At 38.6% G+C, this 12,344-nt stretch overlaps 1 protein-coding gene across 5 annotated transcripts in view; it reads right to left on the bottom strand.

The window, feature by feature from the left end:
- The window catches only part of MACF1 (microtubule actin crosslinking factor 1), a 305,107-nt gene that overhangs the window by 33,598 nt on the left and 259,165 nt on the right, over positions 1 to 12,344 (bottom strand). For all 5 annotated transcript variants that reach the window (XM_081144947.1, XM_081144949.1, XM_081144948.1 and 2 more), the window contains 13 exons: positions 11,139 to 11,258; positions 10,600 to 10,707; positions 9,022 to 9,240; positions 7,851 to 8,054; positions 6,002 to 6,233; positions 5,144 to 5,370; positions 3,710 to 3,832; positions 3,507 to 3,608; positions 2,679 to 2,780; positions 2,412 to 2,585; positions 2,165 to 2,320; positions 1,826 to 2,023; positions 576 to 704 (listed from right to left, as the gene is read on the bottom strand). In XM_081144947.1, the coding sequence (XP_081001073.1) occupies positions 576 to 704; positions 1,826 to 2,023; positions 2,165 to 2,320; positions 2,412 to 2,585; positions 2,679 to 2,780; positions 3,507 to 3,608; positions 3,710 to 3,832; positions 5,144 to 5,370; positions 6,002 to 6,233; positions 7,851 to 8,054; positions 9,022 to 9,240; positions 10,600 to 10,707; positions 11,139 to 11,258 (2,094 nt within the window). The remainder of the gene's footprint in view (positions 1 to 575; positions 705 to 1,825; positions 2,024 to 2,164; positions 2,321 to 2,411; positions 2,586 to 2,678; positions 2,781 to 3,506; positions 3,609 to 3,709; positions 3,833 to 5,143; positions 5,371 to 6,001; positions 6,234 to 7,850; positions 8,055 to 9,021; positions 9,241 to 10,599; positions 10,708 to 11,138; positions 11,259 to 12,344) is intronic.

The raw sequence follows: 12,344 nt of genomic DNA, 5'->3' as shown, positions 1-12,344 counted from the left end.
GGATTCAGTTCAACGGCTGAGCAACTAGGGAATGAAATCCATCATTCTTGCTTAGTATTAAAATAATTTTGTCACCTAGTAAACAGAAGTATTTTTAAAGATCAAGGATCCTTAAAAACAGACCACAATAATTTATTTTCTTTTCCTGAATAATTTGCCTAGACATCATGCCTTTTGGTCTCAGTCACTTTCTTGAAATACTCTACTGTATCTATTGGGTTTCCCTAAATCCCACCAAAGTAGTCTTTTCCTTAAATACAACCACATCTGTGATATGTATTTGTCTTCTGGATGCTTTTTCCTTCAAGTGAATATTCTTGAGCCCACCAAACTGAGCAACTCAAAATTAACCAGATGACCAATGTAGATCTAGCAGATTCTCTGGTCACCACTGCTGCCTGTGGCAGGGTATTAAAAGCCCATATACAGGCAGCAGTCCTCAAGGTTGTACTATACTATATGGTCAGTAAAAAGGCATTACCTTGTAGACTCCCAGATACATCTCTCTCTGTGAATTAGGAAAAGAGCTACTAAATATGGAATGCTTATGCTCCATTTCAGGAAATCTCTATTACCATGTGTGTGTCAAGCTGTTCCCTAGCAGTTTCAGGAAGTCCTCCAGTGGGCTTAGATGCAGAAAGCTGGGTCTCCATTCTTGTCAGTTCCAAGAGGAAATCTTCGATTTCACTGTGGAAACCCTGGGCCTTTTCAGAAAAAACACATCAGGAAGGTCAGTAGTCAATTCTAGCTTCAAAAGTAAACATTCTAAACAACCATATGAGGAATCTATTTTTATTTTATTTATTTTTTATTTATTGATCTTAGAGAGAAGAAGGTGGGGAGGGGGGAGAAAGAGAGACAGACATTGATCTGTTGCTCCACCCATTAATGCATTCATTGGTTGACTTTTTTTAAGTTTTGTCTTTTTTAATATGTGTTTCCATTGATTGATTTTTTTTTTTTGAGAGAGAGGAAGAGAGAGGGATAGAGAGAAACATCGATGAGATGAGAGAGAAACATTGATTGGCTGCTTCCTGCATGCCCCCTACTGGGGATCAAGCCCGAAACCTGGGCATGTGCCCTGACCGGGAATCGAACTGGTAACCTCCTGGTTCATGGGTTGACACTCAACCACTGAAGCACACCAACTGGGCCACTGGTTGATTCTTGTCTGTGCCCTGACTGGGGATTGAACCCACAACCTTGGTGTATTGGGATGATGCCCTAACCAATTGAGCTACCTGGCTAGGGCATGAGAAATCTATTTTGAGGGAAGAATTTTGGGCTGCTCTCAGGCAGAGCTGTTCTGTTAATGGACTGGCATTGGGCCAATATATTTATTTATTTTTAGAATCTACGAGAATCCTTCAGATTCTACAACATACAAAGGTGGGCAAAAGTAGGTTTACAGTTGTGAGCATGTGAAACACAGTTTATTCTTGTACTGTTACTTAATAATTATTGTATTTTCATTTGAACAGCTGTAAACCCACCCCTGTATTGTAAATGTCTGATATAACCAATGAATCGACTAAGGTACTGCTGAATATGAATAGAGAGGGGCCTGACTTGATCTAAGAAACAACTGAATATGAGAACAGGTTTGTTATAGCACAGATTTACTAACTTTGAATAGTACAAACTAATCCAAAAAGCCCACTGAATCAAAAGCTGTTCTTGCCAGACAAGTTCCAGCAGAGAAATGCCCTTCCTCTCAAAACAGAGAGGGCTCTACCCCAAATTGCTTTCCTTTCCTTGACTCAGACAAGCTTTCTTGCGAATGTGATGTGCAGTTTCACCTGCCTAATTTGGATGATGCACATACCTGCTGCAGAGTCGACTGAAGCTGCTGTTCCCTCTCCTCTGTTTTCTGTAACACTGATTCCCAACATTGGTTCATAGTTTCCAAACGGCTCCTTAAGCTGCTGGCATCATCTCCAGCACTAGATTCAAGAAGTTCATTGCCAGCTTTGTTGACTGTTTCCACTGTGGCTTGATGGGCCAAAACATCATTTTTTAGAACCTAAAAAATGTTGAACAACAAGTTATATCTACAGATAACATCAAACTTGGTTCTCTAAGGTACACACAACATCGAAAGGCTTCTGGTGACAATATTTAGTCTAAAACCAGAAGGCTTAGAATGAAAAATAAAAATACTCACATGGTGCTTTGCAAGCTCAACTTCAATGACTTTTGGATCTCCACTTATTGGTCTCTGAGCATCCAACAATTCTTCAGTGTGAATCAGCCAACTCATGAGTTCTTCTAAGGCATGTTGGAATTGACCAAGGGCCAAGAGAGCACCTTCTAGTTTATGCTACTCAGAAAAAGATATAAAAGGAATGATTGTTAGGAAATGAGAAAGCAGTAGACAGTAGTCCATTTATGTACTGCACCATTTGCTTTACCTGTCTGTGGGCAATTTTTTCACCTAGATTCTCCCAGAGGTGTTTGAGTTCTGTCAATGGTTCTCGTATAATGTCTCTGTCTGTTTCATCAGTAGCTTTCTTTAACATCAGTTCACCCTGGTGATTGAGCTTCTCCATCTCAATTTGCTGTTGGTAAACTTCCACTTTAAATTCCTATCAAACACATATTTGATGTTAACATCAAATCAAGTCTTTAAAAACTAAAAAGAAGCAATCCCTCTTCAAAAGCCATTCCCAGATACAAACCTTCATTTCATTTAACTGATCTTTAACAGTGTTGAGGTCAGTGCCGACAGGGGGCATGGTGCAGAGTTTAATCACAGTGTTATCTAGCCAGTCAAACATAGCCTATAATACAAATACAAACAAGCAGTCAAAACAAAAACAGGGGGTGGGGCAGGGTAGAAGGGGTCAATGGAGAGAAAAAGGTACATCTCTAATATCTTGAACACTAAAAAATAAAAAAAAACAAAAAACGCACAAAAAATGAGTCAGGGGAGAATTAGTATTATCTCTGCTAAATAAGCAGAAATAAATCAAAGTGCCAAGTATTGTTTGTTTTTTTAGGTGGGGGGTGGGGAGGACAGAGGTAAGGAATAATTATCTTTATTCCAATAATACGGGGATTTAAGAACAAAGTAAACATTATTGGGATAGTGTCCAAAATAAACTATGATCTGGAAAAACAAAATATGAATAAAAGTTACTACTTCTCATGGCTGGCTAGCAAGCTCAGGATGTGCTGAAGCTACCGTGTCAAGTTGTGCTTCAAGATAACCTGGGTGTGGAACTTCTAGCAAGCAATGGCTCACAGTAAGGCCAGCTTCGCTGTATAGTGACAAGAATAAATCTGGTGCACACACGATGATGAAAAGCAGAGCAACAGTAGTAGAATTTTGGGTGGCAGTGCTTTCCACATTAGAAGTGGGAAACTTTGGATAGAAATACAGAAAGAGGGGGTTGTCTTAGGTTTGATAATGTTGCAGTCCTATAAAGGCGACCCACTCTTAGGCTGGATTCTGAATATGACATCACAGAAGCTGTATTCCTGTGGTGGTCACCCTTGGTTCTTACCTGAAGAGTGTCCTGATACTGCACAGCGGCTTGCATGGCATCCTCAAGCTTTTCTAGCCTCTCTTTCCATGTTTTGTTTAAGTTCTCCCAGGCATTATTCATCTAGAGGAAAACAAACAGTCAACCAGATTCTTCAGTTAATACCACTGTTCAGCCTCAGTCCACTAATGTTTTGTCTAAACTCCGTATCTATTTCTTCACACCTCATCAATGCTCTTCTTCACTTCGGGCTTCTCAGTTTCTCCACAGGCAAAAATCAAATCTGCTCCAAGGATTCGAATGAACTCCAATTCCTCATGCAGACCATCTGTCTCTTCCTTAATAGTCTACATGTAATGAACAGAACATAAGCCAAAACAGAAGCAGAACAGAACCTCCCAAACTTTGCAAATGTAACTATATCCCCATCAATAGCAGATGTTGAACAGAATTTGTTAAATTAACAAAAACCTTTCACTGTTATTAATACTTCACTATCTAAGTAGTGAAGCTTCAGACTCTGGTTATTTTTCATATATGTGTACATATATATAAACTACACAGAACAATATATATAAAACAGCTTGGGAAAGGTACAATAAGCTTCAGTAATTTACCAAAGGTTCATCCCTCCTGCCTCCAAGGAGATTATAATCTATAGCCAGAAGTCTATTACATAGAAGTATATCAACAAGGGTAAAATAATATAGCACAAGTCACAAATTTAAGAGCTGAGAGACTAGCGTAATAGGAATGTTAGGCTATATAATCTTGAACAAAGAAAGATCTCTGCTAGATCCTAAAAAGGGCAGGGGTGGGGAGAGGGAGAGTAAGACATAAGAGGGATAATATCAAGACAGGCTTGGCTTATACTAAATGGACAAAATGAGGGAAGAAATGCACTTAATAAAAATAAAAACTAGGCTCCTCCAAAAGACTAGAAAAAGGTATGTCAACATAACAAATACTATCTTTGGATGATGAATCCAGAATTTATTTGCTTTTCTACCTTCTATTTTTCTGCATTAAAGAAATTTACTCGAGCCCTAGTCAGTTTTGCTCAGTGGTTAGAGCCTTGGCCTCTGCACTGAAGAGTCCCGGGTTTGATTCCGGCCAAGGTCATGTACCTCGTTTGCAGGTTGATCCCTGGTGTGCAGGAGGCAGCTGATCAATGTATCTCTATTACATCTCCCTCCCTCCCTCCCTTTTCCTCCCTCCCTCCAATCTCCCTCCCACTCTCTCTGAAAAGCAATAGAAAAAATATTCTCAGGTGAGGATTAAAAAAAAACAAAAAAAACTTACTTGAGAAACAAAATAATGTACACTATAGCGAGGACTAAATTCAGAAATGAAAGCAAAATTGAATTTTCTAAGCATATTCTATTAATTTGAATTAAGTTTAAAACTGATGAGAAAATTAGTTTAGTTCTATATCACAGCTGGTGGAGATTATACAAACTTGTATTTATAATTAAAAAATGAAATTTACTATAATGAGCAGATATTTTTTTCAAGTGGAAAATAGCCTGTTGAACTTAAAATAAACACAAACAACTTTTAAGGCACTCAGCTTGGCTAAGCAGTTTAACACAACATACTTGAAAAAAGTGCTTTTTAGAAAACAAACATGTAAGAGAAGGGGTTTTGTTTTTTCTTACCTCAGCAGCCTCAACCTGTTGTTTAATGATGGATGGATCAATGCCTGGGCTCTCCAAGTCATGGACGATGTCCTGGGTGTCTTTGATAGTGGTAAGGAGAGCTGCCATGTCATACCAAAACTTCTCTGCTAGTTCAAGGACATCAAGGAACTTAATTTCTCGCTCTTCAGCCCGAGCTTTGATGTCCTCCCAGAAGAATACCATTTGATCCAATTTGTCCTGGATTTCTGAGGGGGTAAAGAAAAGATATGTAGAGGACTTCTCTAAGTACTTGAAATCAGCCTAATTGGAAATACCATCTAATTCTCACATTTTCACTGAAATTATCTTTAAAAAAGCTCTAAGAATTTATATTCATCTATCTTAGTATTATTATGTCTACATTTACATTTCCCACTTAAGTTGGTTTCCCACGTAAAGAGATCACTGAGGTAATCTGGGAATGAATTACCATCTAATATAAAGGTACTGCTGAATACAAAATCCCTAACTTACAAAGGGACTGAGATGAGACCTCGATTTCCAGTGTTCTGTGCTGAACTTGCTATGTTTCCCATGGAAAGTGTTATAAAAGGTAGTTATGTTCTACAGGCTCTTGATACTGCAGTTCACTCATATTAGGGGTTAAATGGAGCATTTGTTCCTTGGTCTGGGAATCTAACTACCAATTGTAACCTAGTTTCAATAGGCAGATGTGTTTTGAATTCTAAATGACTTCCAAATGACTTTCTGGAATACTCATTACTTAGGGACTGCCTTCAAATTTAATGAAGTACATCTGGTGGGACACTGGAGGTAACCATAGCCTAGAATTTGTTCTATTGGTTTTCTTTAAAAGTAATTCAATTCATCAAGCACCTTTTGCAGCCAGATCCTTGTCAGCTCCCTGAGATCGCCCAATGAGCTCTTCTCCACGGCGCTTCAAAGCCTCAAAGGAAGGCTGAAGTTTTTCTAGCTCCATGGTGGCACTCTTATTGTCACTGATGCACTCTCTGATCTTGTCGACTTCAGCAGGGATTAGTGGTGGCATGCGCAGGCGAGAGGAAAGATTCTCCAGTGTCTCCAACATGGGCTCGATCTTATCATGGAACTGAATAAATGTCAGACCATTAGCCATTGTAGCAATACTGCATCACACTTCTGGGGGAAAATGTTAGGGAATAAGGCCGAAGGATAAATGGACTACTGTCCAGGACCCCTGCACCCAGCCTAGCCTGACGGCTATTGGGGTTGGCTAAGGAACGGTTTGGGGCTTAGTATACCAGAGCTGGCCCATCAGAACAGGAAAATAAATGTTTATTTTAAGAATAAAAATGATTAAGTAATATACCAGAAATGTGACGAGAAAGGGACAACACTATGAAACTGGAGAGACTCAGTGTGTCAACATCTCAGAAGATAGTTGCATGCAACAGGTTAGACCAACAAGTTAGATGCCCTCCATCAGCTATGTAAATGGATGAGGAACTCAATATGCTAAATGACTTGGAATTTAAAATTATCAGAGCATGCAATTTAATAACCACCGTATGTGACAGAAAAGAAAATGTTGGCACGATGAAAGGTAATTAAGGAAGGCCAAATCTAACCTCCACTTTTCTGGTACTTTGAATAACATGACTCTAACTGTAAAATTTCACTTACAATCTGAAGCAGAGAGAGGAGAAAGAGGAGCAAGGCAGGAAAGCTTGCCCCCTAAGGAAAAGCTATCTAAAACCAACTCTGAATTCATTAATTAGAATAAGTCTTATCAACTGTAAGTGTCCTGTAAGAAATACAGGGTGGGGTTTCCTTAACAAAATCACTTCCCACCACTCCCTCACTTCTGGGTTCCACCCCAAATGAAACTGGCATAATAAACTGCACTAACAAATTCATTCCACTGAGGTAAAGGGAAATTTCCTGATAGGTAATCCTGAATTCTCAGCTTCATAAGAATACCCTAATCCCAATGGAGGCGGGCACCTTACCTCTGCAATCTGTAATGGTGGGCGCGGTCAACACAACAATGAAATGTGACGATGTGGGGAAGACAGGAGCAGGCAGCAACAACACAAAGTAACACATTCCACAATGTGAGTGAGAGATGGGACGGAAGGTGGGGGGAAAAACTTGAGTAAGTACAAATATTAACCAAGAATATTGACTAAACACAGGAATAAAATACCCAGACATGACAAAAGTACCACTAACAGTAATATATTAGTTAAAAAGTATGTAGTTACATGCTTTAAACTCCACTGCAGGTGGTTTGTTTCTCTTTGGCTCTTACTTCTCTCTACTCAAGCATCTTTTTTGAGTTAGAAGCCTGCTGGTGGCCCCTTAAGTAAGAGATCTAATGTGCTGTCTTCTAGTCTCAAAAGTAACAGGTCCAATAGGAATCTGAGTTTGGCATTTGTTGCTTCAAGATGAATTTATCCAGAACTATCCCTGCTAAAGGATCACCACAATATACAGTTTTCAAGGAAATTACCAACAGGTAAGATAATATGTATCAATTAAGTTGCATTTTACCATCCTTATAGTGCGAGCACAGCCATGATCCTTGCAATAAAAATGCAGATCAGCAAACGTTCCTAGTCTCTGATAGTTATCATCAGCGTGCTGGTCTAGACCCTCCTGAGCACAGAGATGTATCTGATACAGAAACTTCTTTCTTACACTAAAGGACAGTTGAAAGTTATATGAGTCTAAGACACACATGTACCTGAGCCGACTGGGAAACAGCCTCGTCCAGAGCCAGGGCCCGCTGGCGCACCTCCTCTTTAATTTGGGCATATGTATTTTCTGCTTTCTGGTATTTTTCTTCTACCATTTCACCCTCTTCAGGGTTTAACTCCTTTAGCTGAGGGCCTATCTTTAGCAGTTTATCAATATGAGGTTTGTGTTCAGCAATGGATTCCCTTAGTTGCTATGTAAAGAAATACGAATGAAAATAAAATAAGCATTTTCATATCAGTTTATTTGCATAAATGCTTGATCAGAGCTCATACCAACTTTGAAAACAACAAACTGAAATTAAATGCCAGTAAGTCCCAGTGTTTCATCATTTATGGAGGGGGAAAAAACAGCCAAGTCTTGGGCTCTGACACTACCTGATTCTCTTAATTGTTAAAAGCCAATTCAGATGTCCCATCCATCACCAAGGAAGCCTTCCCAGACCACATCTTCTCTCTCACTCTCACTCTCCAATACAAATTTATCCCACCATCTTCTGTACTTGCTAATACTTAAATGTACTAATTGTAATTTCCATGGTTTAACATGTGTTTTTCTCCTGAGACTGAAAGATACTAAGCAGGACAAGCTACAAATAGCAACACTTCTGGTAACCCAACCACTCCTCGACTTTACTGCTGGCTACTTCTAGTTTACATCCTTCCACTTACAAGAATACAGAGACAGGAATAAGCACAAGCCATAAACCAAATAAAATAAACATTAAAAACGCATCTTTTTATTGTGGTCACAGCATTTGTTGAAGTGTCTGCAAATCTCCCTTTCATCTTACCTACATGCAGCAAATGCTTTGTGACATTCCTTCCTGGTTCTCACTCCAGCTGGGGCCTAACCAAAGGAAAAGAGCCACCCAACCACACCCCAAGTCTAACAACACCCCACTGGCATGGGAAATCTGTTAAATTCCCTTGATGATAAATTAGTTCTTTGTTTACTTCTGCAATACCCAGGTTCCTGACATCTCCATAAATGTATTCTTAACTTAATTCGTACGAAAGGACAAAGGAAATAATTCAGATATGTATGTTTATTACGCAAAGAAATTCTAACTGATTTAGAATTTCATAACATAGAACTTGACTAGAAGGTGGAGTCCATTATTAGTTCTGCAATGAAATAAAACCAGGAATGCTCCTTACCCTCATTTCTTCCTGCTGTTGCCTGAGCTGCTCATGATCAATAGCTGGAGGAGGTAATTGTGCTATCAGAGCCCGAGTTTCCTCAATCCAGGGGCTGAGCTCCTCATAAGTTTCCCAAAACTGGTTCACCAAGACCTGTGCCCGCTCTAGGCGGGCATAACGCTCTGAGTTGAGCAGACTAATGGCTTCATATTGCTGTATTAGAGACTCCGTCTTTTCCTATGAATGTCAAAAAAAGGAGGTATATATACATACATTAAAAAACCTAAAGGAATAAATACTATAATGTTAAAAAATATGAACGAACCTAATAAGATTACAAGTGATTTTTTTCTTTATACTTATCTGAATTTTCTAATTTTCCTATCAAACATACATCATTTGTATAATTTTTAAAATATGAAAGTTGTTTCAAATACAGTAAACAGCACAAGCACAACACAGCAAAACTAACCTTTTAGTGAATAACCTTTTATAACTTTAGATATAGCATTATTAAAATGTATCAGTTTAAGACTGAACATCTGAGGGGCCATAACGGAGTCTCTGCCCATCAAGTTTAACCTGCCTTTTCTCCTCTGACAAAAAAGTATTTGCAAACAGTATGGAGGTTCCTCAAAAAATTAAAAAATGGAACTGCCTTATGACCCAGTGATTCCACTTTTGGGAGTTTACCTGAAGAATCCTAAAATACTAGTTTGAAAGAATATATTGTACCCTTATGGTCACTGCAACAGTATTTATAATAGCCAAGATACGGAAGCAACCCAAGTGCTCATCAATAGATGAGTGGATAAAAAAGCTATGGTACGTATATATAACAGACTATTACTCGGTCATAAAGAAAAATGAAATTTTACCATTTGTGACAACATGGATGGACCTAGAGGGTATTATGCTAAATGAAGTAAGTCACTCAGAGAAGGACAAATACCATATGATTTCACTTACATGTGGAATCCAAAGAACAATATAAACAAAATAGAAACAGACTTGACTCACAGATTCAGAATACAGACTGGTATTTGCCAGTGGGGAGGGTGCTTGGGGGACTGGGTGAAAAAGGTGAAGGGATTGAGAAGTACAGATTGGTAATTAGGATGAGTAGTGCAGTCAACTTACAAATATTTCTAAGGAAATAATGGTTACCTGTACCCTTTATAAAAAGGAAAATAAACACCCTGATGTACAAACTAACTTATGGCCAAGCTTTAGAAATGGGTATAATCTTTTAGAAGGATCTAAAGAAAAAATTAATATCCGCATATGGTTCTGAAAATCTATCATAAATTTCTGAAAGGGAACTCAAAGTCACTCCTTATGGACTGAGGATAAATAATTCCTCTGTTTAGGGAAGATGGATTTGCAATATATTTCACGATACAGTATGGCTTTTTAGACATTTATGAACACAGGCTTGAGTCTGAATTCCCCAGAACATCAAGCAGGTCTTTAACACCATTATTAGTAATGGAGGGAGAAAAACCTATAACTTAAACTTCTTAAACTTTAATTTCACAACTGTCCTTCTAATTCACCATAATCAAGACAATAATATGGTGAATAAATGCAATTCACCTGTAATACAGCTTTTTGCTCCTCCCCACACGTGCCAAAGATTTCACCACGATGACTGAAGAGTTCATCCATTGAATCTTTGTGTCGAATAATGTCAATGGAGAAAGCCTTGGAGAAAAGTAAACCAAGTTAAGTCAAGAAGTAAAAGGATCCCACGCCTGTGTCAGTGAAGTCAGACACACCTATGAAAAACTCTTTGCTTTAATGAAGTCACATAAAAAATTATTCTTATCAAGTTTTGACACTGTGCCTATCCATACACCTTCAATGCTTATCTTTTAAGAGCTTACAAAATTATCTTCCCTCATAAAAATTGAGAAAATTATGAATCTTTCCTAATGAGCCTATTTCTCCCTTTTCACAAAGCAAAAAAGCTCTCCCACATCCTAACAAATATTTATAAAATTAATCTCTATCTACCATCATGACATTGCATCATTTCACCTGACTCGGGATAGTAGTCAAAAACTCTCTCCTAAGTCACTTTAAGCTGATCATACTAGCTCAGGACACAGTGGATACGTCAGTGTTACACTTACCTTCTGTACCTGCAGCTGAGCTGTGGTCTGGTCCTGTTCCAGGCGAATTGGACCCAGGGCCATCAGTTTCCGTTTTGTTTCAGCAACCCAAGCTAGTTCTGCGTCAGCAGCTTGCTCATACTAATAGACATATTGAAGAAAAATAAACATATTACATATAGCCAGGGTCTTCCTTCTTAGAATTCAAATCAAGATGCAGACAATTTAGAATTGCTTATATTTCAACAAATATGAATTGATCCTATTTCAACTTCTTTCAAAAGAAGTTACAGAACCCAGTTAGTGGTCCTATAGCTAAAAACAACAGAAATTGATACTCTTAAAAAGAAATATACTTCTAATCTGTTTTTATGATGCTGTGCTTTCTGCCAATCCTTCTTCCTACCAATACACTGAACAACAGTCTTAATCATGTTTAAATATAAACTAACATGGGAGCAGACAGCTGAGTCAAGTTAATTTGGAAGTACTCACTCAGCTGAAGAAGCATAAGACCCCAGAAGAACACCAAACCTTTCAACAATTAAGAAGTAACAAAGAGAAACTAAGAACATGTCCTACGTGACTGTTTGATCTGGGTCCTTCAATCTTCTATCTCTTCCTCTTCAACTCTGCCAACCTACACTAATATTTAGGAAAAAAAGCTCCCAAACATGACAAATTTTATACTCAATTATCTGGCCAAGATTAGAGATATCAATTAAAGACATACTGGAATGCATTTGGAGTCAGAGCAAACTCCTGTGTGGTTCACAAAGCAATCACTATGAACCCAAGGAGTCATGTTATATTATTTATAACACCATGGCACATAAATAGGTACAAAGGAAAGCCAATAACTTTTTCAAGAAAGCAGGAAGGAAACTCTGGCCGGCGAGGCTCAGCGGTTGAGCATTGACCTATGATCCAGGAGATCGCGGTTCAATTCCCAGTCAGGGCACATGACTGGGTTGCGGGCTCGATCCCCAGTATGGGGCATGCAGAAGGCAGCCGATCAATGACTCTCATCACTGGTGTTTCTCTCTCCCCCCACCTTTCCTTTCAATGAAATCAATAAAGACATTAAAAAAAAAAAAAAAGCAAGCAGGAAGGAAAAAAGATGGAGGGAAATATGACACCTGTGTTTACTGGGAGGGTTCTATTTTGGATGGCTCTGCTATTCTGGTTGACATATTTGGTAGTAATTATAGTTCCTGGTTCCTTCCC

Source organism: Miniopterus schreibersii (assembly GCF_964146895.1).
Source record: "Miniopterus schreibersii genome assembly, chromosome: 8".
Classification (NCBI taxonomy): domain Eukaryota; kingdom Metazoa; phylum Chordata; class Mammalia; order Chiroptera; family Miniopteridae; genus Miniopterus; species Miniopterus schreibersii.
The sequence above is the reverse complement of the archived record's forward strand: the minus strand, read 5'-3'. Positions and strand labels throughout refer to the sequence as shown.